The sequence below is a fragment of the Pyxicephalus adspersus genome, chromosome 7 (assembly GCF_032062135.1).
Source record: "Pyxicephalus adspersus chromosome 7, UCB_Pads_2.0, whole genome shotgun sequence".
In the NCBI taxonomy this organism is placed as follows: domain Eukaryota; kingdom Metazoa; phylum Chordata; class Amphibia; order Anura; family Pyxicephalidae; genus Pyxicephalus; species Pyxicephalus adspersus.
This window is the reverse complement of record NC_092864.1, coordinates 56132828-56158778: the sequence shown is the minus strand read 5'-3', so window position 1 is coordinate 56158778 and position 25951 is coordinate 56132828. Positions and strand designations below refer to the sequence as shown.

The window sequence follows — 25951 nt, the reverse complement described above, 5'->3', positions numbered from 1 at the left end:
CCAGAAAAAGGGGGCTGGGCAGCAGAGTGGCTTCTAAACGTCTGGGACAAATTAGGCTCCAGGACTGTGAACACAAAAGTGTCATGGACAAGATGACTTTTGAAGGTCTGGGAGACCAATTTGTCTTTATCGAGGCTTCACTGTCTCCTTATCTAATAGAAATGACAGAACCTTAAACAAATTTGCAAGGACATGGGACAATATTCTTGTGAATCCAGATCTGCAGTCTGCCAGGTTGTTTTACAGCACACAGGTAAGACAGACCAAGTGTTCTGCAACTTAATAAGTCCCATGTTTATGTATGGGAAGTCTGCTCCAAACTGCAGGGAAACTTATATACAAATAAGCCTCTTGAATTACTGAAGAAAACAATCCCGTTGATTTCAGTGGGATTTATTATGAATCTGCTGCTGAATTATTTATGCCCGTGTTCCGCAGCCAGGAGGACAAAACATCCTCTAATTTGGTACTGTGCCTCTGCAATATGCTTCAATATAAGTGTATAAAGTGATTTTAAAAATGATGCAGAGGTTTATAGTAAAGTCTGTTGGTGTCATTTCATGGCAGGTGGGTTAATCATGCATTCACTGAGAATGAAGCAGAGAAAATCACTGTGATACAGCTATTTTGTGCTCCTGACAGCACTCTATTTGCTGTTATGTGCACAGACTAGCAATGAGTTGGACTCAGAGGTTTAGTTGTATTTGAATATGTACATTCTGCATTAAGACCAATTCATTTTATATTGTACTTTTCTGATATAAGGGTATAGGGCTATTTTATGGAGAATTCCAGTCAAGATGAAGATCACCGTTATACTTGCATATCTTCAGGCACTTCATCTAACATTTGCAGCAGTAGCTAATCTGAAGATTCTTACAGCTGGCAAGAAATAAAAAGTCTAATTCTATGTTCAGTTTAAAGAAGCCAAATGATTTCCATGTCCATCAAAACAAAATGTATGCAAAGTTTTTTTAGAAAGCAACCACAACTTGAATAGAAAAATAGAAAAACCTGTTATCTACCAGTGTGCTTTGCAGTAGGTATCTTGTGTAAAATCAGTGTTCTCTCTGTTTGTAAAGATCTAGCACACCTTCCAATGGTCCTTTTCTGCATGCTGACTGGGAACTGACGTCTTCACACTGTATGGCTGTTTTCTGAGGAAATTGAATCCTGTGCAAGAGATAGTACAACACATGAGGAACAATTGTGTCTTTTATAGTTTTTTTTGCTCTGTGACACTAAAGGACATTGGGTTAGAATGACATCCATGCTATGAGCAATTTAGAAGGTCAACAGTGGCAGCATAGGTTTTGGTTAAGCTGGCCAGATGCTATTCCATGCTTGTCAAACTCTCCCAGTTATTGCTTATGAAGAAATAATGGAGAGTGCTGCATTATCTTTGTTCATCTTTGCATAATTGAACAGATGTTTGAATGAACATTTCCAACACACTTAATTACCAGCAACATCAAACAAGTTTCCCATTGCAATGTTAGTGCACCATATGTAGACTGATTGTTTCAACAATCCAGCACCTTTGCTATGCTAAATTTTCCATATGCTCACACCAGCAGAATTAATGAACAAACTAGAGATCAGTGGAAACCCAATATAGAAATACTTCTTGGTCTGTTGTAAATGTGTTAAGTTGGGATCTCTTTTTAGTACATAACATCATACAAAGGAAATTCTAAATCAATTTAAATCAAAGGCTTTTGCTCACTGGATTTCAAATTATCTTTTCTGTGCAAATGTGACTTTATGTGACTTAGATCACAACTTAATGTGACTACAAGATGGACATATGTTTTAATTTATAATGTTTTCTGTGTTAGAAGAAGTGATTTGCTTAAATAAAATTAAAATTTACAGGATTTTTAAAGCAATTCTTGGACCACCTGTTCTATCTTGTAAACCATAGCACGGTCAGTAAAATTTTATATGTGGGTTAATTATGCAGTTGTGTACCAGCTGCACACTTACTATATTTAGGATGCAAATTGTTTTTCTTCTGTAATGTTCACAATGAAGCAGCTTTCAAGTCTCTTTGCTTCTTTGAAATATGTTAGTTCTTTCAAGAACAGGAGTGCGGTTTGCAGCATTTCACTTACAGGGTGCCACACATTCCATCATGGCCTATCAACATCCAGCTAAAGGTCTCCAGATTATTGATGCCTTGCTTTATCATGTGCCTAGGAATGCTGAGTGGTAACTTTTTCTGTATTATCTTTTTTTTTCTTTTTATCGGTACAAGAATGAAGGTCCATTATGCATCTTATGAGCCACTTCTGAGGCAACTTCATGAGAAGTATCAAACCGTTCTGAGACAGAAGATGCTGACCAGCCTGGAGAGGGACCGAGCTGTTGGAGAGGTAATGCAACCCAATAAATACATACTATTTAGTGTTAATTAAATTTCTTAAACGTTTCTTTTAATCCAAAGACTGAAAAAAATTGTCATCCAGGGACCCAAGAATCAAGGCAAAAAATCAATGGCTGAATAATAAAATAAAAAAGAATGAAAACAACACAAATAGTAAACAATAAGTATAGTTTTTTTCTCCATTTCTAAAGCAGTAATTTGGAAAATCTAACATATTTTAATACGACAGTAGATTCTCCCCACCCCGCCCCACAAGCAGAACTTGACAGCCCCTATCTATCACCTGTACGTTCTGTTCATCACTACCCTTCACAATGTTGGGTCAAAGGGAATGTTTGCAGGTAGGGTATAATGGTAAGCTCTGTCTCGGAACCGCTGGCCATTACACACAATCTTGGATTGTTGTTATAGTTACATTTCTAGACACCTTCACTTAATACCTGAAGGAGCAGACTGGACTGGCCATAAGGTTCCAGTGCAGTTACCAATTCCTTACCAAAATGCTGCAAAAAGCTTCTACCCACAGCAGCCTCCCAGAGAAAGTTATTAGGGGGATTCAATAAGCGCTTCAGTACCAAATACTGCTGCCCACTGTCAAATCTGCAGATGCTGGTTCTTTAAGATCCAGCACTGCAGTGCAAGTGACCCAGCAGCTGATAATGTACCAGCCACCACTTCTCAGCCAAGTTGTGTAGGTTATGTTCTAGTTTATGTTCAAATGTGTGGCATATTAAAGCTCTCCAAGGCTAGAGATAAACTTTCATCTGTTAAGCTGGGTTATCCAGAATTGAAAACATTTTTCCTAACATAAAGTAAATGACTTTTAACTTCCCCAGCGGTAACCCCGAGTGTGACTTGGAGTTAAAAAAAGATGCTGAAAGCGGTAACCCCGAGTCACACTTGGGGTAGCTAAAACAGTGAAAAACAATGATAAAAAGAGCCTTGTCTGATCCGCCGGCTTCCTTCTTCGCAGTTCCTGACCTCTTGCATCCTCTGGCTGGCATCCTCCGCATCTGATGAGTCACCCGGGAGTTCCCGATGACGTTGGTACGTGCGGCTGTTGCGTTGGGGGAGTGGCAGGAATTTCAAAATATTTTGTATTGCATTCAATACAAAATAACTGTATTGAATACAATACAGTAGGTTTTTATGTCTAAAAGCAGTACATTTATTTTATTTTACAGTATAATATTAGTATGAGTATAATATTTTTTTAAACATTTGTTTTTTTAATAATTTAAATGTAATTTTTTTTAATTTATTAAATTTGTTATTTTGACATGATTTTGTGTTTCAAACTTTATTATACTCATACTAATATATTATACTGTAAAATACATTTTCATGAAAAATATTGTACTGCTTTTAGACATATTAATCCGGACAGAAATGAACCACCTAGGAGGTTAAGAAATTCATTCCAGGTTTGCTGGATCACTCCGCTTCACCGATGAAAGTGTATCTTTATTAAATCAGGCCCAATGTGTTTAGTAACAACTAGTACAATATGTGTTTGATTTTGACCCAGGTGTCATGCACATATCTGAATACAATCCCTGAAATCTCTTTGAAGCTTTCAATGTAAAGGCTGACTTCTCATGCAGTTGGAGGAGAGAAGAAGGACCGATGAATTACAGCCATTTCATATGAGGCAGGGTGCTGGAAAAACATTACAGATTTTCTTTTAATCCAGAAATACTCTAAAAAGCTCAAAAAAGCCAACAACATAGTTCAGGGTAATATGGTGTAAATCAGCATATCTATAAATGCATTAAAATACAAAATGATGGATTAAGGAGTGTTAAAAGGAGGCTATCAATGTCACACTGCCACAATCTGGACTGAGGTGTGGGCCTGCAACATTACCATTCAGCAAATTTTAGTGTTGCTTTGACATTTTTCAGATGTCAAATTCATAATTTCCTGTGAACATCTGCTAAAAGGTAAATGTAAAAAGTAAATGTTCAGGATCCTATCACAGCATCTCAGCATTCCTGTATGGTCTTTAACCCTTTTTTTGTTGGGACGAAAGCCTGAAAACAGTTTTTATTTCAGTGTTATGGTTGACTGAACCCCATGATTTATCTAAAATGCTCCTCCCTTTAAATATGCATCTGCCTGCTATACCAGTCGCTGTTAATGCATCTCCTACTTCCCTACTTCCCTCCCGTTCCCCACATGGTGTAACAGTTGTCTAATATGTTGAAGACACATGTCACATCCATCCCTTTTGTCTTGCACAATACACATAAAATAATGGATAATGCTCTAATAATATCACACCTTGACTATTGTTTCACCCTTATCTTCTAGTACATAGAAGACCTACTAAGGTCTGTAATAAATACTGCATTCAGTTAATACATCTTTCTTTGTGTAATTCTGCTTCTCTCTCTATATGTCTGTACTAGCTCCACACTGTCTACACAATAAAGTTCAAATACTTAGTTCTAATGTATAAAACCTTAAGTAAGCTTGCATCTTCCTTAATTTGCTCCTTGGTATTCAGCAGAACCTTCAGTTCACTCATAAACCATTTCTTTTTCTCCCTTGTCATTACTACCTATTCATGTGTCCACTACTGCTTTCACAGTGATCCCAGGTCTCTCATTAGCTCTCTTTTATTCATTTCTGTTAGGCTTTTGTGCATTAATTTAATAGTATCCATACAAAAAATGCTTCAGTTGCTCCAATGCACAGTGCTTCTTAACATAAACAGATTTGATGGGCATATATCTCTCCCTACTGACACCAAAAAGCTTAATAATTTTAGTTTATTAGAAGTAATCCTAACATACAAATTATTTCAAATACATACTCCATAAAAAAAAAGGATCTTAGTTGTGTTTTACATCAATATAATGCAGTGTGTTTATAAACACAGAAGATGTACAAAGGTGAGGAAATCTACCCTTAGTGGCCTGTTAAATGAAAGATGAAAAAAGATGAAACTTGATTTTTGTGGATGAACTAAGGTTATGGTGAATTTTTTATACATTATCGCCATATACATTGTCATATTAGGTTTGATACAGCTGTGTAAAAAATATTTTTTGTACAAATGTTGTGCAGCAGGGGGCCTTATATAGGCCATTATCACTTGGATTAGATGTTGGATTAAAAATGTCTGCTAATATGTTGTAATTCTCTTTTAAGCATTACTCAGTCCAGAGGTCATTGGGCAAAGACTTTGAGCTGGTGCGGGGAGTCATAACACACAGCAATCTACTAGAAATTATTTTGTGATCCGTTTATTGTAAACTAAATTCTGAGGTCTTTCTTGTTTACTTTCCTTTTGTTCATCACATTGATTTTTAAATAAACTAGTTAGAGGCTCTCAATTTTGAGTTGATTCTATCAGCATATATTGAGGCATCACTTCTACAGACCTCCTGTAAATCTATCTTTTACCCAAATTTCCTTATGTGTTTTACAACAAATTCCTAACCCATGAACTGTTTAAAAAATTGCAAGCAGGCAGAAGAGACAGGCTATGTCTCGTCACAACTTTTTAAAACAAATCTCTCCTTTCCTCACTCTTTGCCCATGTCAACATCCTCACCTGATTCCCTTCTGGATTTAGAAATTTCACCCATCTTGATTGATCAGGCCAGAAGGTTGTAGCTCCTGTGCGTGTGCACGGAATTCATTCATTCCCAGAAAACAGCTTTTTCAGGATCGTTCACTAAGTTATACATGTTCAGCTCAGGCAGGTAGGTTTGTTTTATTGCAGAAAGGACAGCAGTGTACAACCCAGAAATGTTTTTAGGCTTGGTTGGAAGAAATTGTAGGCGGGTAGCAGCCCTGTATTATGAGCCAACTCTTCAGTAACCACCCAAATACGAGGTAGTTAGTGAAATGTGCCGGGTCGTGCACCCGGCTAAAAGCAGCTGGGGAGAACACTGGACAGGCTATCTCTGGACAGGCTGCAATAAAAACAAACTTACCTGAAAACAAATAACCTGCCTTCTCACAGTTTTTACTTTAAATTTAGTTCGCTTTTAAAGTGTACTTGATGTTTTTTTCATGCTTTAGGAGTGTTCTGTTTTCAACAACAGGCTCTTTAAGATGCCTAAACACATTGTTTGATTCTCAGAGGAGCCTGGGAGCCCCAGACCTTCAGAGACCTCTATAACCAAAGCTTGTATGGTCTCCACATTCCCGACTGCTTGATTTTAGACTAGAGATCATTCTTGTGGGCAAATAGAACAGAGAAGGAGTAGAAGTAGATAGGATTATATTGGCTCTTTAATGTGATTTTTTAGGTTGGGCAACACTATAAACTCTGATGCCTCGGGTACTCACTATCTCCCTACTATTGGCTCTTTATTTGCAGCTTTGACTGTGTAAATACAGTTTGTTGTGGAGTTCATAGGTGAAAGCTGAAAGCCCACACTGGAAGCTGGAAGTGCCTATTCACTAGTAACCGATGTCCATATTTTTATTCTTTACATACTACAAAAAAAGGTGTTTCCATCTATGCTTATCTATGGACTCACAGTATAGAAAAGTTAAGATGATTTTTCCTCAATAAAAGGGGATATATGTGGTCTGGTAAATCAGAAGAAAACTGGAAGCAAACTACATGTAAACCAATTGATGTACTAGGTGACATTCCAGTGCATACACCTTACTATGTAAGAACTATTATGCTTTGTTAAACATGAGTTGTTTCATGTTTTTTTTTCTTCTATATTGTAACTTGTGTGATTGTCTTTAGTTGGCTGATACTTAATTGGTGTGATACCAAGTCTGATGAAATGGTCTTCTTCAACAAAATGCTTCACTACCATAACGTTTTGGACCTTAACAGTGATAATACTCCCGTTCTCCTACAAGGAATATATGGATTTTGAAGCATGTCACTGTCTAGTCACTGTCCAGTCGCAGGGTGGGTGTGGTGGGAGCCCTGTAAGTGGAAATGAAACTTTAGCAAAGAAAATCATGCCACCTTCCCTAGACAGATCTGTGTAAATCTCAGGACTGCTGTGTATTTAGCGGTTTGCCTGGAGTTCAGCTTTTTTAAACTGAAGTACTAAAGGTGTTCAGGTAATGGGCTAGTCCCTAATTGTGTTCTTAGTACTTATCTAAACACTAGAATTCTAAATTTTAATGCAAGAATCACAGGTTTTATATTTTACTTTGGGTTTTCTTTGAAAAAAAATTATATTGAGCATGCCTGTTTGGAAAGCAGAAATTCCTATATTCGGATACATTTAAATAGAGAGGGCTGTCAGAAGCATAGTAATGTGTTCTTTCTAAAGGCATGTTCCCATTCAGTTGTCTTGTGATGAGAAAATTCTCATCCTAGTAAATTAGGGGCATAGTGAGATGTCCTGTTTGAGCCAGGATTACAATAGGCATAATCATGACAGCAGTATATCATAAGGGAAGCCGTCCTCTCATTCTTATGCATTTTATTGCCAAATGCCTGCAGTTTCATGTAGAGAGAAAACGTGGAGGAGGACAGACTGTTGCTTGAAATTGTGGGATTTTTCAATTACAACTTTTGTTCAAAACCTCATATATATTTCATTATTTTGTTCCAGGTGACTGGTTTGCAAGCTACACTAAAGAATTTGGAATCTGGTCATAAAATTGAGCTTCCTGTGAAAAAAGGTAGTGCATGTGAACACATTTAATAAACAAAACATCTTTTTTATCATTTGGTCTGCCTGTCCCATTTCTTGTGAAGATAATATATTATATTATATTATATATATATATATATATATATATATATATATATATACACAATAAGTCCTTACATCTTAAAGCTGAAGGACAAGGGAATCGGTGTTGAAGCAATTAGGTGGATGGTTCATGCAATTTTTCTGGCATACTCCCTAAAAATACAACAAAAGTGTTGTTGTGGCCAGTTTCTGCCTGAGGTTCATTAAGAGGTTCTTTCTCTTAAATACTAAGGGATTAAAGAGCATCTCCTCTCCAACAACAGAGTTTTACAATTTGATAAAGTGTGAAAGGATTTGATTCAGCACTCCCAACCTTTTTACACCACGGGCCTGCTTCATGCAAGAAAAATTTTCCATGATCGAGGAAGTGGGATGCATGGAAAAAAAATTCTTAAAACTAAGTCCGTGGGGGAAAGTGTCTGTCCTCATTGTCTGCAGTCTTTGATTTGCCAGGAAGAGTCTGTTTCCTGTCATTTAGTTCAGCCAATCGCGTAAGTTGGCTACTCTCCCCTATGATTTTGTTCAGCCAATCACATTAGTCTGGTTATGTGATTGGGTAAACAAAACGACAGGAGAGAGGGCACACATTCTTTCTTTACATAAGTCAACACACATTACATATTTTAGCTTCTTGTTGATCTATTTTTATCACCACCACAATCTGCAAAGCCAATGCTCCTCTGATACACATACAGCGCACCACAACTCATAGTATTGCACTACTGTGTGCTGTAGTATGATGCATTCTGCTGCATTTGCAGCCCTCCTCAAAAATGCTACATAGCACATTTGAATGCAATGTGAGGTGTGAATAAATATTTACATCATTTAAACAAGAGGCAAATTAGTTTTAAAGTCTAACTTTTAAAGGACCGCTGAACCATCCCCTGGTTCCTTAAAAAAATACTCACTTTTTGTAAGGACCTGTTCTCAGTGGGATCAGAAGCCCAGAGTTAGGTTGAAGTTTTAGAAAACTGAACAAGCTATAGGAGAATACTTTTTTTCACGAATTTGAAGATGAGAAGGAGTCAACAAAGGCTGCTTTAAAGTATTTTCTACTTGTTAGGAAGATATAAATTGTAAAATGACCTATCAGACTTTGGTGAATCTGGAAGACTGTAGTAGAGCACTTGATGCTGGAGTGAGTTTATGTAGATAGGCAATGGCTGAAAGAGGTTGATAGAGATCAACAACACTTATTTGGGGGGTGGGCAAAATTCTGTCTTTTGTGGCAAAATATTGTACACAATTTAGGCCATCTAGATATGATCTATTTAGAGTTAGGATTTATTTTAAATGAGAAAAGAGTTCAGTCTTCTTAGCATGTATAGTATAAAATATATAGTACAACGGCTTCAAATATAAATAAACATTAAGAGGAACTTTTCTTATTTGGTCCATTTTAGTCTGCTTAATATACCATTGAAAGCACATACCCAATGAGTGCAAATATTATCCTGTTAATCCTGACTAGGCAAAAATAGAAGCCAATAAACCCTAATAAACTAACAAAGCAACCACATTTAACCTCACCTGTTAGTTGCATTTTTTAAATTCTTGTTCTTGAGTTTAGATATGATTTTTTTCTGAAAAAAAATTATTGTTTCAGGTTCTCTCTACCTATGCTCACAACCAAAAGATTAGGGATTTGGTCACAAAATCTTTGCTGAAATGTAGGATTAGCTAGTAAATAATTCTGCCCATCTTTTTCAATGAATGTCACAAATTGAAGTTCTTAATCCTTTGGTGATGTTAGCAGTACTCTGGTGTACCCAGAGAAGCACCTTCAGCCCCCATAACTCCAATCACCCAATATTTATCTCTTCCAGTATAACTGCTAACATAGATTTTTTGTCTTTATGTTAATATCAGAGTATAGCCCTACACATCATCAGCTATAGGCATGACAGTAATTAGTCTGTATTCTAGTCCAAATACTCTACCTGTCATATGCAGGGGAACACTTAGATGTTGTGCTATTCTGCATTTCCAGAATTGTGCTCTTTATACAAGAATAATTATAAGACAAGGCAGCGTTGTCAGGTCCATGCCGTTTAAACATCTTTTATATCATTATGATTTAACATAGGCCACAGTGAGAGTATTCTTGCTGACTAGCAACCAGCACCCCTTGACACCATGCAGGTTGCATACCGTCTATTCACATGGATGAATAATGAGCCCAAAGCCTCGACTGGCTATTCTTCTATTTATTAATGCACAACAAAACCTGTATTTTGTAGTTCAGTAGGAATGAAAGAAAAAAAACTGACAGAATAAAGGGACAGAGAAACGTTTTCTATTTATTATATCCTTGGAAGAGTGTGGGTCTTGCTCAGTAATGCATTAATGTTTTCCTTCTGATTTTGTTCACTCTTCTGACCTTGATGTAAGTTAGTACATTACTTTTTACATTACTAATTATTAATTTGCTCACTGTGTGACACTTGTGTTTCAAGTGTGTACCACCTTCTAATGGGTTAGTAAGATCTCCAGATTCGTGAAATTTAAGTGAGGTTTTGTATTTATTCCAAATTTATTCCTTGTTATCTTCTGCTGCCTAATATGAAAATAGGAAACACAATTCTTCATTCATGTGACTGTCACATTTGTTGACAGACACATATTGCCTAAACACAGACATCATCTACTCTGCCAGGCATCAGGGAGATTTTTTGACATCACCTGCTGCTTGTATTTGCTCCAAAGGCATTATAGGAGCTGAATTTTTTCCTTAAAAATGTTATGTGAGCAGCAGTTGCTAATAAAAGAAAATCCAATCTATAATAACATTTAAGGCTTACTTAAAACATGTTTAATGTGTGTCTCTGCTGTAAAACCAACACTTTTTGTATAGAATAGGAGGAATAGGCAATGGTTATACGGCATCAGTTTTTTTTCTAGAGACATCACAAGAAGTGAAATGTCTCCAAGTAAAGGTTAACCATTTCTTAGAAAGTTGTTACTAAAACTGGTAAGCAAGATTTCCCCCTAACCTGGTGACCACTTTAAAATTTGTTGGTTATCCATCATCTCTTTCACAGTAACAAAAATCATGAAGACAAATTGAGGAGGTGAATTTTCCCAAATGGTGACCCAGACAGGGATAAAAGGCTAGTGAGTCTTTAAACTGTTCCTTCTCTTTTCAAACCTGCAAAAAAAACTCCAGATAGAGATACACTTTATGTATGCAGAAGGCATACAAGCAAAGTTTATTTGAATAGGATAAGTCCCATCCATCAAGGCATAGATATGTAACTCTCTTTCATGCATTTTTTCTTCAATCATTTGTCTTTCAGGAACAGCTTTATTGATACATACTAGCTCTTCTTAACTGCTCACTCCAATTTGTCAGGTTGTCATTTCTGCTACTGACAACCCATTTGATTTTACTAGTACTAGTAGAATATCATTATTTCTATACTGTGAAATGGCACCATTCACCATTTCACATCAGTATCTGCAGTGTGAATGTTAAAGTAACTTGCTATGGCTCCAAATTAGCCACAAAGTTTCCTATTGGGCAATAAATCTGAAGAAAAAGATTTTCACTTACCACACACTTGAAAGACACTTTGCACAGATCACTGTAGTAAAAGATAAAGCAGTTAATCACTTACACTCTACAGAAATAATGACTATACTTATTCTGTACTGTAGAGTTAATATACCATGTGGCCATATTAGGGACAAATTAATAAATTATTTTTATTTATTTTTAAGAAGTAATCGTTTTAAATCAAGCTAGTCATGACCGCTCTAGTTGCGTGTAACATGAAGTAAGTAATTCCCAAACATCCTCAAAGTTCAGAACAAAAACAATACATTTTGGCTTTCAATAGCATAGTGAGTATAGTCTTCATAAGGCGGACAGACTTCCAAAAGTTTCGTGTAAGAGAAAGTAAAAAGATAAAAATTGTATACTTGTGAAAAAAACTCTATGAAATGCCTGTAGCTACAAAAGTTGGTTTTGGCTTGCTTACAAAAATTAAATGAATCCCCCTTAGATCTCAATAAAAAATCATTTCAGATATACTTTAGGGGTGATGTTAAACACAATAAATGTGTAAAATATAATCTCTTTTAACTTGTTATTACAGGTTAAGTTGTTTTCTTTTATTATAAACAGAATGTACAGGGAGTTTACTGCTGTTAAATAAGAGAAATTTAGGTTTGCCTCCTCGATATCATGAGGCCCAAGGTGGTTTCACCCTTTGAGGCTATGCTGTAGAAAATATGCAATATTTTAACTCTGATACCATCATTCAGAAACCCTGCTGTACCAAACCAACAGTTTACTCAGAAAGCACTTTATCTTTTTCCCCCCCTAATACTTAGTAATTTTTCATACAGTGACTACAACATGCTCCGCAAATAAAATTTCATTCGTAAATGCCCCAGGCTTTCTATTGCTTTATTAGTGTTATTCCTATTTGCCAGATACAATTTTGTCTGCACAAACAGTTTCAAAGAAAGGATCACACGGTGCAATTGATTTGACATAAAAACCGCTATAGCTGGTGTTGATTAAACATATCAAGCTGTTCACCTCCTAATTCTTTCAGGATGTGTAAAAGTTTAAGCAGGGAAGTCTTGCCTTGCTAGTTCATAAATTGGCCACAAGTGGATGATGCTTTTGTACGCCTGTTACAGTGTGTCTTATAATTTGTTGCAGTAAGGGCTGCATAGATTGTTGTATGAATTAAGCTGTATCTGTGTTAAAATGTCCACATTGCTAAAATAGGTATTACACATGATATTTTGCAATTACGCCTTTACAAAATTTAGTTTGCCCATCAGGGAGGAATAAGAGCCTCGGGCCCTGGGAATCAAGCACAACTATGTGGCTGTCTCATAGTAGGGACAGATTTACGTAGACAAAGGAAATGTCTACACATGGATATTTAAAAATAGCATGTTTTATTTAGAATAAAAATTCGAAAATTCTAAGGTCAATTTTTGGGGGAAGACTATTAAACTAACTGCATGTTTTTGGAATGTGGGAGGAAACCAGAGTACCGGGAGGAAACCCACTCAATCACGGGGGAAGAACCTGCAAACTCCATGCAGATAGTGTCCTGGCCAAGGTACGAACCTGGGACTACCTAGCGTTGCAAAGGCCAGAGTGCTAACCTCTGGGCCACTATATATATATATATATATATATATATATATATATGTACAAGTTTAGGAGACAAGGGTGGGACATGAGAGAAAAAACGTGGTTTAAAGAAGATGATTCCTTTAAAAAATGTGTTTATCTCTACTCCTCAACAGTTATAAGAAATTAAAAGAGAACATGGGAACATGGTTTCAAAACCCAACTAACCTGAATTTGAACAAAGCAAAGTCTAAAAGCAATTTATTACCAATTCCAGGGGCTAAGTGTGCTTGCAAATTTCAATCTTTAGCTATTTTCTCTCATTTCATCTGGTATTAGGTCAATCAGATTATACCATGTGACACCCAAATTAGAAAGAACAATAAGTGTAAGACTATATTTTCCAGTTTTCCTTTATTACATTTTTTAAACTGTGTCTTCCTGGGGGATGGCAGGTTTGTGGTCACAAGAACTAAGCCGTGATCAGTTAAAGGACCCTAATCTCTTAATATGAAGCTGAAAGTCAGCCAGAGGTTCTGGGTGTTCAGAAGGAAGTGTTAAAGTTGGGCTACTAAACTTACCCAAAGTTTTATCTAAGTACACATAGATTTTTAACTCAATAAAGCAACCAATAAACTTTTTGGTTCTGCCTATTTTTATTTTCATTTGATGACTATTCTATTTTCTAGATGAAGTCAAACACAAAATGGAGGATTGACCCACTCAGAAAGCTATTCAAGAGGCTCGGGAGAAAGAGCTTCTACAAGAAGGGGTGGCTTCATATAACCCAGAGAAGGATCCAAATAACCTTGTAGGAAAGAGACATCCAAAGGTAGGATTTACTTGAACAATGTCATACTCATACACGCTGACGCTTCTACAATATAGTATAGTTTTTTTTTTCTATTGATAGTTTAAATAGTTTAAATTAGATTTAGCAATACAACTTGGTCTGGCATGGGATGAGACTATGGGGAAACCTTTGAATATTTTTTCCTAGAGGACCCATTTAATTTGATTGGTATTCATGTTGACCAGTGCCAGGAAAACTGGGAAGTAAAACAAGAATCTGCATTGTGGAGAAGGAGTGGCTGCTCTCCTGTTGTAATTTCCAAGCCTTAGCTGTAGGTAATTGGGAAGCATGTCAGAATGATGTAGATCTGTGCCATTTCAGTCCAACACTTCTTACCTAATGGGGTATTGCAACCCTTGTTGCAGCAACCTAAAGGTAAAAAAATATAAAAAAGAACCTAATATTTATTAATTTATAAAAAACCAAACTACACAAACAGTACAAACAGAAAATGAAGGTTCATTATTTTTGACTCCTCTACCTGTAGTTAGTGTTTTGTTGCTGATTTATTATTATTTTGTTTTTACAATTTTTATGTAATTTCTTTTTCATTTTTTTTGTTTGTTTTTACTGTGTCACATAAATAAAAAAATATTTTGCCATTCATTGAACAGAATTGTAATTCCAGTGTTGTAATACATTAGGCAAATCACAGAAAACAATTTGCAGTCTTTTATCTATAGTTTCAGCTAGTTGTTTCTTATTTTTGTCTTGAGGTTCCATAAAACATAAAATATTTTTTGCAATAATAGAAAGTTTTGTCTTTAATAATGCATGTGTTAATCTGGTTCTATAGGAAATTACACAATTATTACGAGTTCAGTAGGCCTTCAATGTACATGTAAAAATCCTTTGTCTATGAGGACTTAATAGGTACGACAACTAAAGTGGTAAAAAACCATCTCTGAATCATCCATTCTTGCCAAAAATGATGAGTGTTCTCCTGAAGCGGAACTAAGCCCACAATGCTTACCTGTCCCTGTTCCGCCACAGGGCACAGTCATCTTTTTCCTTTTTCTCTTCATGGATGATCTTTGGGATGGCCAGGCCCGGATTATGTAATTCCTGCAGAGGCGAGTTTATTCATTTCTGGTGCTCACAACTAATTTGACAGCTGGATGACAATCAGGCAGGTAAGAACTGTTATTGTAGAAGGACATCACCTGTTTCTTTCTACAATAGGCACCTTCTTGATCCCAGTTTTTCAAAGTGGGACGTTATTCTACTTTCATATTTCAGTAACATTGCCGGTGCAGGTAAAACTAGGTGTCACTACCTATTTTTTATGCTCAATTAAATCGGTAGACCTTGGTGCCAGGACAAACAATGGTAAATTTAGACGCAGGAAATTTTGAAGAGAATCCGATGGCTGGGGAGGTGAATATTCAAAGAAGAAGTTACAGGTATCCAGTTACGTAAGAAAGTATTACTGAATTATAAGTAATAAAAGTATAGGTAAAGTATTGGGGTTACTTTAGGGGGGGTAAAGTAGGGCACCACTCTCTCATACCCCAGTGTTGATAGCACATATCATGTTCTCGGTGCTGTTCTATAAAAACAGACATTATTCTGTAATGTAAATATATTAGGTTTTCAGGCTGATATGGATTTTATCTCAGAGGACATTTATGCCTAGCAGCTAATATTGTAATCTTTCTTCCAAGGGCAGACTAACTTGTTACTTCCCTCTGCAAAACAACAGCTGACATTTCAGTTAAGGAGCAGCCTGTTATTGATATAACACCCATCGCCGTGTCATTTTCACATGTATGAAAGCTTTAATAAAGAAATCAGTCACCTAGTTCTGAAGGCTGTCGTTATAATGGGGCCACAGAGTGACAACTAGTGATCATTCCATATCTACCTTATAATCTGTGCTGTTTGGGACCTACATTCTTTCCTGTGCTGATCAGTATGTTAGAAAAACAATTGCATATTGGAATTTGACAGATCAATATTTCCTGAGTTTTTACTGGCAAAAGTCCTCCCAAGGGGTGCCTGCACTTTTTTGGCTTGCGAGCTACTTTTAAAATGAAAAAAGTCAAAATGATCTACCAACAATAAAAATGCTAAATATATATTTATTTATATGTACCGAGTATGACATAGAAGTGACTTAAGCTAATGAGTCATTGAATGGCAGAACATTGCACTACAAGACTATAGTGACAGGAAAGCTACAGTTCACCTGTCATAGGAAAATGACGTGCTGCACAAGAAAAAGAACTGCTAATCTAAACAAAGGTATCTCGGTAATTGGACCCTGACACCGAAAATGAACTGACTTGTCTGCCCAGCACTGGTCACCTAGGACTGCCCTCCCGCCCTCTCTGCCACCCTCTCCACTCCCCACTGTTACATGAGCCGTCTGGTGTTGTCTGACAAAAGACATCCCCAGCATCCCTAAAGACATACAGCAGGGCTGCTGGTAAACAGCAGGGAGGGGTAGGGCAGGGCTCCGGGATCGATTCGCTTTGCCTTCAGTAGATCTCGATTGACATTTTGGGCACCCCTGAGCTAATGTTAATAGAACTTTTAAAATTATTTCAGCCGGGGTTTGTTTTTAACTAAAACTTCGTTTAACATCTCTTTTGTATATTGAATGTACCTTGTGGGTACTTGTGGTGACCCTTGGATTTTGTATAGGTTGTTACGTATCTTAACCAGTTGGGAGGTCATGGGTAGGGACTTTAGAGAACAACTGTGCTAGACTCGATCCTTCGTGAAAGAGCTAAAATTTGCTAAATTTACTGTGTTTACAGCATCATGTTCATTGTTATTCTGATATGTCACAGATTCTTTGGACTTTTTTTGGCAGGGGGCAATACTGAATGCCACATAGAACATCTTTTGGCTAGTGACCTAGCCAGGATTCCCTGGAGTGCCCAAGGCAATGTAGTGACACCTATGGGCTGTCTTTGGTGCTGCAGGCTCACAGAGAGTGGGACCAACACTTGACAACAGAACAATGGGAAACATGAATATTGCATCTAGACTTCTTCTTTTAAGGTTACAAAAAGCTGGATTTGTGCTTTGTAGTTACAATTTTTCTTGTAAAGCATTATCATTTAATTGATTTTTTATTAGTTATTGCCTGCACTGGCTCCCTAAATTTGCAAGATAAGATAGAGAAAATGCCTAATTAAAGTTTATTTGAATGGATCTCCAGTGCAGTACTGTTCGTCACATAATATTTTTCAGTTTAGTGTTTTTGTTGTCTTTTTTTAAATAGTTTTCATTTTATTGCTTGTTTATTGCTATTTTTCACTCGTAGATTATTATACCATAAGGCAGTTACAAGGTATACATAAAACACATCTTCTAGTTTTACTTAAATAGTGGAGAGCCTAATAAAATAAATTACAATAGAAATAATCCACAAGTGATATAAAAGACTTGCAAATTATGTTTTGACGGAAGAAATCTGTGTCCGTATTCAACAGAAGTAATGAACAAGACTATTCTGTAGGATAATTACAAATAAATCAATAATTAATGGATCGCGAATGTGTTAATGGGTTCATTATGGTGATTCACTGTTGCTTCCAAAGCATTTGCTTTTAAATGTAATAGGAGTGATTACAGCCTGCTTCACAGATACTTATAAACAGTAAGAAATTATAGCTTTAAGATTATGTTGCAAACCATTTTTAAAATTGGTGATTTACCATGCTTTTGCTAGAGAGCTGCCAGATGCAAGAAAATATTTTTCCACATTGCATTTCCATTTCCACATTGCAAAAACATACTGGTGGTTATTATCATTGCTTTCACCCAAACACTGTCTTCAAAGTGTGTTAGGGACATAAAACAATATCAGTGATAGGAACATTAGATGAGGTGAGTTTTTCTACAGATCAGTTTGTTAAAATGAGCAATGTGTCCTGTTATGTTTTAATAAATTAGCAGTATATAAGTACTTGATAATAATATTAGGTAAATATTTCAGCATGGTTAAGGCAGAAACTGTGCTGAGAGCTCCAATGGTATGTATCAACTATACAGTTTTCTCCAGACATGTGGGGGAAGTTGGGCTACATATTCATATGCAAGTAAGGGGAACAGATAGAAAGTACTGTAAAAAACCTAGTTCATTCAATATTATGATGCCATGCCCCCAATTAAATAGAAAGGGAAAATACTTATGCCAAGGTATTTTAGGCATCAGATTAGAAATACCACATCTCATATTATTATCTTGATATTTAACGCCTAGTCAAAATCAGGTACATCAAATGTTTGTTAAAGCATACATTTAATGAAATTATTATTACTGAGTTGCATTATATTTTCCTTAAATCCAGCTTTTGAAGAAGACTATGGATCTAGTAGACTGGATGAAGTAGACTAATTCATTCTTAAAACACTCCAAAAAATGTAATAAATTGTTATTAGTTTTCTTTATTGAAGCTTTTCTAATTTTGTTCACCTGATGATTTGACTTGGATGACAGTGGTATTTTACCCTTCTGTATGTAATGGCAAATCCAAGATAGGATTACTGAACCCTTTCCTCTTCTCCACAATGTATAGGGGTTTATTTTTGTAGTCCTCGGAAATAGATGAGAATTATGTAATTGATAACAGTCTGCACACACACAGAGCACAGCAAGTTATCAGTTAACTATATTTTGGAAAGATCAATTGGTATGTTTTTAATTATCAAACAATTATTATCATAATTGGTTGATGGTATATTTACAAGACCAAAAAGTTTATTCAAAATTTTCATATATTTTAAAATTTACATTAGCACTCTTTCTTTTCAGTGGCCCCCTTCTCCCTCTCTGATTTGGCACCCTGCTATCCTTTTAATGTTAACCGAGAGACTGAAAGGATTTAATAGTTTCTCTTTTAAATATAGGGAGATGAATTTCTTTAAAGTATCTGCAGCTATGAAGATCAGTGAAGATGACTTGTCAGCAGAACAGAATACTTCTAGTAGGGTTTCCTGTTCTGTGACACTGTCTAGGGGGATCTCCTAAAACTTCTTTTTTGTGTCTCTAGGACAGAAGGAGAATTGAAATATCATCAGTGTGAAAAATGAAAAAAAGTTTTTGCTTTTGCTCCACCTAAACCTAAATAAAAAATTGGTTTAATTTTTTTCCCCATTTATACCATTTTTACAGGTAGCAAGCTGGTTAGGATTCATACACAATAGAACATGACTGGATTGGTGAAGATTTTGGCAATAGCAAACATTGAAAGTAGCTTTTGCTATTGCTGGATAAATAAAAGGAAAAAAAACTGTCAACTGAGATAGGAAAAATATAAGCAAGACATACGGTGGCCGGATCGATACCACTTGCAATGCCTCTCCCCTGAGATCTATTATATAAGATTGAATACATAAATTGCTGCGTCTCACGTGGTTTTAAGTATTGCTACTGGATTAATTACCCAATTACCATCTGGTTTTGTGATTCTCTGGCCTCAGTTTATTAGGTTTTGGTAACGATTATTAATAGATTGTAATCTTTTTAGGATAATCAATATGTAATTTTGTTTCCTTAGATAAACTAAATCTACAATGTATCATTCCCCGCTGTCAGCTAAGTGAGCTCTCTAGTATTTTCCAGCTGGCGTGCTCTATAAAGTTACTTTCTTATTGCATGCTGAACTTTCTAAATGGAACACACAGTGATAATTTTAATGAAGTGATTACAGCAAATCTCAATAAAAGTGTTGATGTACACTGTTTTCTCTCTATTTAATAAGACGGATTGTTCCAAGAAAAATTGGAAGACCTGTTAATATTCCAGTTTCTTTATTATTGTCGATTGTGTTCTCGGTACATAGGCTACTTCCATGCCAGGTCAGCCATAGATGGATTTAGAGCCATTTGTAAAGGTCATTGTAAGTAGAAAGTTTTTGCCTAATACCTAAATTGGTATTTCATTTAAAAAGCGTTTCCTGACAGATTATAACGACATGTTTTAGTCTGATCTCTCACAGTTTATGAAATGCTGGTGTTTTATAGTACAATAGAAAAATCTGGTAATGGGAGGGACTTTTAGCTTTGGGTTTTACTTATCCTTACAAGAAGTATGGACACATAAAAACACACACAAAAAAAAAATAAAAGAGAAAGAAATTGTAGGCTAGCCCAGAATATTTTTTCTTTCAACCAACATTCCTGGTTTTAAATTGGTACTGAAATCTTGATCATAAACACAGAGGGGTTGCCCTCTTGAGTAGAAAATATGCCTCAAATATTACCTTTTCTCCTTTTTTGGCACCATTGTCACCTATACAGGAAGTAAGAAGCAATCCTTTAAGACAGTGGTCCCCAACCTTTTGGACGTCATGGTGCACAAAATTTATGAACTCCGGACCGTGCATGCACGGGGAGCTGTGTGTCACTTAAAGGGGAAGAAACTTCCACCAGATTGACGTCATGATGCCAGAGCCCACGCGCTCTCCCATTCCAGGTCTCTGGATACAACCCGCCCTGAGCCTGTGATGAATACGGGAGACATGGTCCGTGGTTCTGGACGGTGCGCCCCCCAAGCGGGGTCCTTCTCCACTAAAATTTTCTCCACAGTTTTAAGGATAGAAAAGAAGCAGCACAAGGAGTCAATCCATTTCATGTGCTAACAAGCCACATATTGATAAGAGGGGAGTGTACAGTGATTAAAGATGAGCCATAGGTCTGCTTCTATTCCTTTCATTGTCTGGTCAAAGGCTGGGGGAGAGACCTATGTAAATCCCAGAATTGGATAAATATGAATATGCTTCCTTTGGCTAGGAAACAAGCTCCCTAATTTGTATTTATCTGTGCATTTTCATTTTCTGGCTTTAAAGTTTAACTTTACAGAAATCAGTAATCTGTTAATTTAGTCTGTTCAGAACAGGTAACAGGTACCCTACTTAATTTAGGTTGTTTCATGGTATATTGCTAATCCTTGGGACACAAAGGGAAAGAAAATCAAATTATGAATCCAACTATGCCCCAATACAACTACTTTATAAAACATCCAAGGTTTTATTTATCTCATTAAACTAGAAAAAGTCCTGCAGCAGTACAGATAAACACCAATGCAGTTGGATGGTGGCGTTTCAAGTCTTCAACAATCTTCCTAAAGCCTGGCTTGAATTTGAAACTTCATCATTGTAAAGCCTCTTTTTGTTTTATATGGTTTAATAAAGGACTGCATGCTCTATGAAGTTCTTGATGCCAGTGCACTCCTGGATTTGTAATTTCACATGTGTGTGTCTCCAGTAGCTTTCTTATTATCATTCCTAGTAATATCTCACTCAATTTTATTATTTTTTTAAATTTGTGGGGCACATCAGACTTTTTTTTTGTGGTTGCAATTAATGCATTAATCACTGCAATCCAAAACACCTACACTTTAACAGGGTAACTGATCGCTGCATTTAAAAGTGGCACACATTGTCCTTTTGTTATCTTTGTGGTAGCGATCACATCAAAATTGGTAATTGCAGTGTTTTAAACAAACACAGCTGATGTCCATTGTGGCCTCAGGAGTTTACAAAATCAAAGTGGTGAATGGTATCTGTCAATGTACAAAGTAGCAATTATAATTATGCAGCAGTAGAAGTGAGGTGCTTTTAGGAATGTTGTGATGCTAGTAGTGCCATTATTTCAGCAAATTCCAACCACTTGGGCCCATTTGTGTATACAGTAACCAAGTTTAAGTAACCTTTTATAAGGTGTTTATAAACCCTAACAATGAACTGGTATTACTCTATTTTGGCCAGCTAGGATAAATTGAAAGCGTTTGGTTTTAAGTGTTTATTAAATACTGATAAAAAAACTGTTGATGTGACAGAAATGTGGTGAGCTCACAACCAAATGTACTTTCTCCTTCTGATTCTTATCAGCTGACTCTATTCCCCCTTGTCTATGTGGTTTGCAAAATTCTCCACCCTCCAATTTAAAAAACAAAACAAAAAAAAATAAGTTCAGTCGCCTTGTTCTAGGGTAACAATGCAGTTGCTCCATAGCTTCAGTATAGCACGTAAAAGCTGTTACACCTAGGACAGGAATTAACCGACAAATTAATGTAGCCACCATTTCTAAGGATTGATATGGTGAATATATTACATTTTTGTTCTTGGGATTAAGTAGGCTGTGATGAAGGCACTTTTTAGTCATATTTACATCTCCAATTCTTTGCAATGTTTCACTTTACGCATAATTTCTGTCTGACATGACATGCAACAAAATCAAGTCTTTCAACTCATTATTACCCATATAGTTATTCTATCTGCTTTTGTCCTAACGTAACATCATCACTTTGAAAACCACAACGTCTCCTATTTCACTGTACATTTGTGTTAAAGGGTGCAATTTTGCATGGTTACGTCATATTCTGAGCTTTCCAGCTGAGCTTTATGTCTGAAAAAAGTATTTTGTTGCTTGCAGTCATTTAACCTGTCTCTGCAGTCTTCATCGTTTGTTTACACAGCACTTAGAGGCTTATTATCGTTTTCTATCTGTACATCAAAGAAACATTTTGTTACAGCAGGGATCTGGAATTTTTCCAGGCAACTCAGCCTTTCGGCAAAACTGATACTAATCTGCTGTACCCTTTCAGGTTAAAAATAAGCTGTGGCAAATCTAAATGAACAGAGGGAAATTTTGGCTATAGTTTTTCATAAGTTCCATGTGGATGTGCATAAGTGATCCAATGAAACCTTTCAGTGTCTTCAATTCTACCATAGAAATCAAAGAACAGGCTCCTAATAGGGGAATTTGTGAATGCCCTCCACATTAAGTCTCATAGACTCCCATACATACTTAGGGCAAAGCCACATGGGGAGTTTTTATTATCACACTGCTGAAACATTTAATGGTTTACTAGAAATCAAATTATCCAAGTAGACTCCATACATTGTAGCTTAATTTATAGAATCAATTATCTTGGACATCATATCCGTGAGAAGATTACTACAGAAATACTACACAAATTCAAAGACAAAATAAGGGGGTCCTAAAGAGTTCCATATTCCATCAAAATGAAAGCTCTGTTATTATTTATTCCACCACTGCAAACATGAAGGAGTGCATACAAATACATTTATGCCTTGTACATTGAACAAGTGGCAAATATTGCCCATATATAAATATTGTGCCAATCCCACACCAGCATGAGTAGTGCCAGCCAAATCGTTCAATGTTTCAAATGAAATATACTGTCCAGAAGCCCAAAGAATCAATGGTAAAATGTGCATGCCATCCCTATCCGACTTTCTCAGATCTTCATTGCTCTTACCTTGCTAGTAATAGCATTAAAATAATAATATAAAAATAAATAATAATAAATACCTCAGTCTCTGTGGGGCGGGGCATTGGGGAAGATTGGGGAGAAATGGTGGAAAAGTAGTTGTGATTGTGTTAGGCAGTAATTTTAAGCATGGGGGTCATCGAACATCCATCTACTTGTTCAAAATGAATTTTACTCTTTCGGTGTTCTCCACAGCCCATGTTATCTGGGCTAACGCCCGGCTGTTTTTGGGTGGTTACCGAATAGTTGGGTCAGAATACAAGGACCGCAATCGGCCTACAGCTTCTTCCCACCCAGCGTAAAACAATTTCTGGGGACAATACTGCTCTTATAAAAGCAGGAATACACACAGGTGTCCGAAGACTGCAGTGTTATTATCATTATTATTTTTATTAATAAACAGGATTTATATAACGCCAACATATTACGCAGTGCCGTACATTAAATAGGGGTTGCAAATAACAGACGAATACAGACAGTGATACAGGAGGAGAGGACCCTACCCTAAAAAACTTACAATCTAGTAGGTGGGGGAAACTATAGTATATGTAGATCCTAAACTGTAATCAAATTTACTGCCAGTACACCAATTGGGGAAAAAAATCCGTCTGGCTTTCCAGCTCAGAAGATTATGGGATGTTACTCTTTTGCACACTCCATTTAAATAGTTTTTGCCATTTGGGAATTTTTTTCCTCTTCATTTTATGATTGATTTTTATCTGCTAGAGTTTGGCAGGTTCACTACAATTTTCCTTGACTTTTGTCTGTCATTTGTGCGTTTTTTGTCTAAAGCAGCACTAGGTGTGATGTTCCACATACACAGGATGAGATAAGACGCCTGCAGGAAAATACCCATGTAAGTGTTTCATTACATCTCTTTAAATAATACCACGCACCTGCTTTGGGCATTCAGGAATATCCTTGTCGACCATGCCAGGTGCAATCCAATTAGATGGGAAACTATTTCTTCTTCACAAAAGATAGCAGTGTAGGTGTGATTATATCGAGGCTTATTGAAGATAATATACCTTGGTGTAATTTTCTGGGAAAAGAAGACTGTAGGAGACAGAAAAGTCTTGTCATTGTGATTGATGTTGACGCCAAGAATGAAAGTGTTTTTCACTGATCAAGCATGTTTCATTCACTCGGCAGAATATTCTTGTGAACATTTAAAGTGAAATTGATTAAAAGAAATTTTACCAGAATTATTATGCTGTTCATTAAATGAGATTTGGGGAGATGGTAAAGTGGCCACTGAATAACTGTTGTAATGACAGCTTTAATAGGCTAGATTCCAGAACCTTTTGATGACCTCTCAATTAATTGTGCCTTATTGTGGTCTCTCTCTGAAGTGTGCTTGGAAATACATTGATTTTAGATTAAATGCTCCGCTATTAGCAATTCAATGATATTCTCTGATGCCATTCTGTTTAATATATGTCATTTTTGACAACCATTTTCTTCTTTTCCTAAATAAATTTGATAGTGCAAAAGGACAGTTTAGACTTATAATTTAACTAATCATTTAAATGAAATACAGTGGTACCTCGGTATAAGTCTGCTTTGGAATAAGTCCAACTTGGTATAAGTCCTGTTTGGACATGAAAAATTTTGCTTGGTATACAACCTTTGCTTGGTATGAGTCAAAATGAGTCATAACACTGCGGGCTCTCTTGAGACAAAGCCACGAATGCCCAAGAGCGTCAGTACGCCAGTTGCTACCATTCAGTCAACAACCTGCGCAATAACTCTCTGTGAATTACATAACATCCCCTCCTCCTCCCTTCTCAGCACCATCTTGGTAGGCACTCGATTCTTCTCAGCAAGGTAAAGTGAGGTTAAATTTTCATTTATTTCATCTAATTGCTTTTGTATTTATGTACTTTTAGTATTAAGCAGTGTTTAAATTATTCTATACAACCCCATCAATGTATAGTATGCCAATTACAATAGGATTTTTTTTTCATGGGAACAGATTATTAATTTTCCTTTTCATTCTTATGGGAAAAATTTGTTTGGTATGAGTCCAAGGATCTGGAACGGATTAAGGACTTATACCAAGGTACCACTGTATAGCAAATGTTATCCTTAGTATGCATATTTATATTGGTTTATAGGACTCAATGTTTATTATATTGGGCCAAGGGCTAAAGTGTCCATTATACTGGGTTATAGGCTTCAGTATCCATAACATTGAGTTACAGGCTTTCTTGCCTTTGCAGCACTAGGGTTCCTGGCTGGAAATCTTAGCCAGGACCCTTTCTATACCAGTGTTTCTCAACTAGGGTTCTGTGGAACCTGCATTAATTATTGGCTTTTATTGGCTAAGGTTCCCTAGAACCTGATATTTATTTTAAGGGCTCCCCATGTTAAAATGTATGGTCTACATAGAGTTTGTATGTTCTCACTCTGCTTATGTGGGTTTCTTCTGGGTCCTCTGGTTTCCTTCCGCATCCCAAAGACACTAATTGGCAAATTGGTTAAATAGCTTTCTCAATTAAAAAAACAATAAACCTAAACAAGGATTGGTTAACCACCTGGGCGTTACACTGAGGTCTAGATTTCTGTTCCGAAAGCATTACAGTTTTTCATGAAATTTTTTTTTTTAAATTGTAGACCTGTAACTTACAGAAATATGTCCGAACAGGGTTCTAGTAGATATCAT

The 25951-nt window shown here is 36.4% G+C and overlaps 1 protein-coding gene across 1 annotated transcript in view; it reads left to right on the top strand.

Moving 5' to 3' along the window:
* SPAG16 (sperm associated antigen 16) overlaps window positions 1-25951 on the top strand; it is a 485653-nt gene that overhangs the window by 31647 nt on the left and 428055 nt on the right. Inside the window, exons 7-9 of the mRNA XM_072418546.1 lie at window positions 2258-2375; window positions 7936-8005; window positions 13870-14012. Coding sequence (XP_072274647.1) covers window positions 2258-2375; window positions 7936-8005; window positions 13870-13898 — 217 coding nt within the window. The 3' untranslated portion in view covers window positions 13899-14012. The remainder of the gene's footprint in view (window positions 1-2257; window positions 2376-7935; window positions 8006-13869; window positions 14013-25951) is intronic.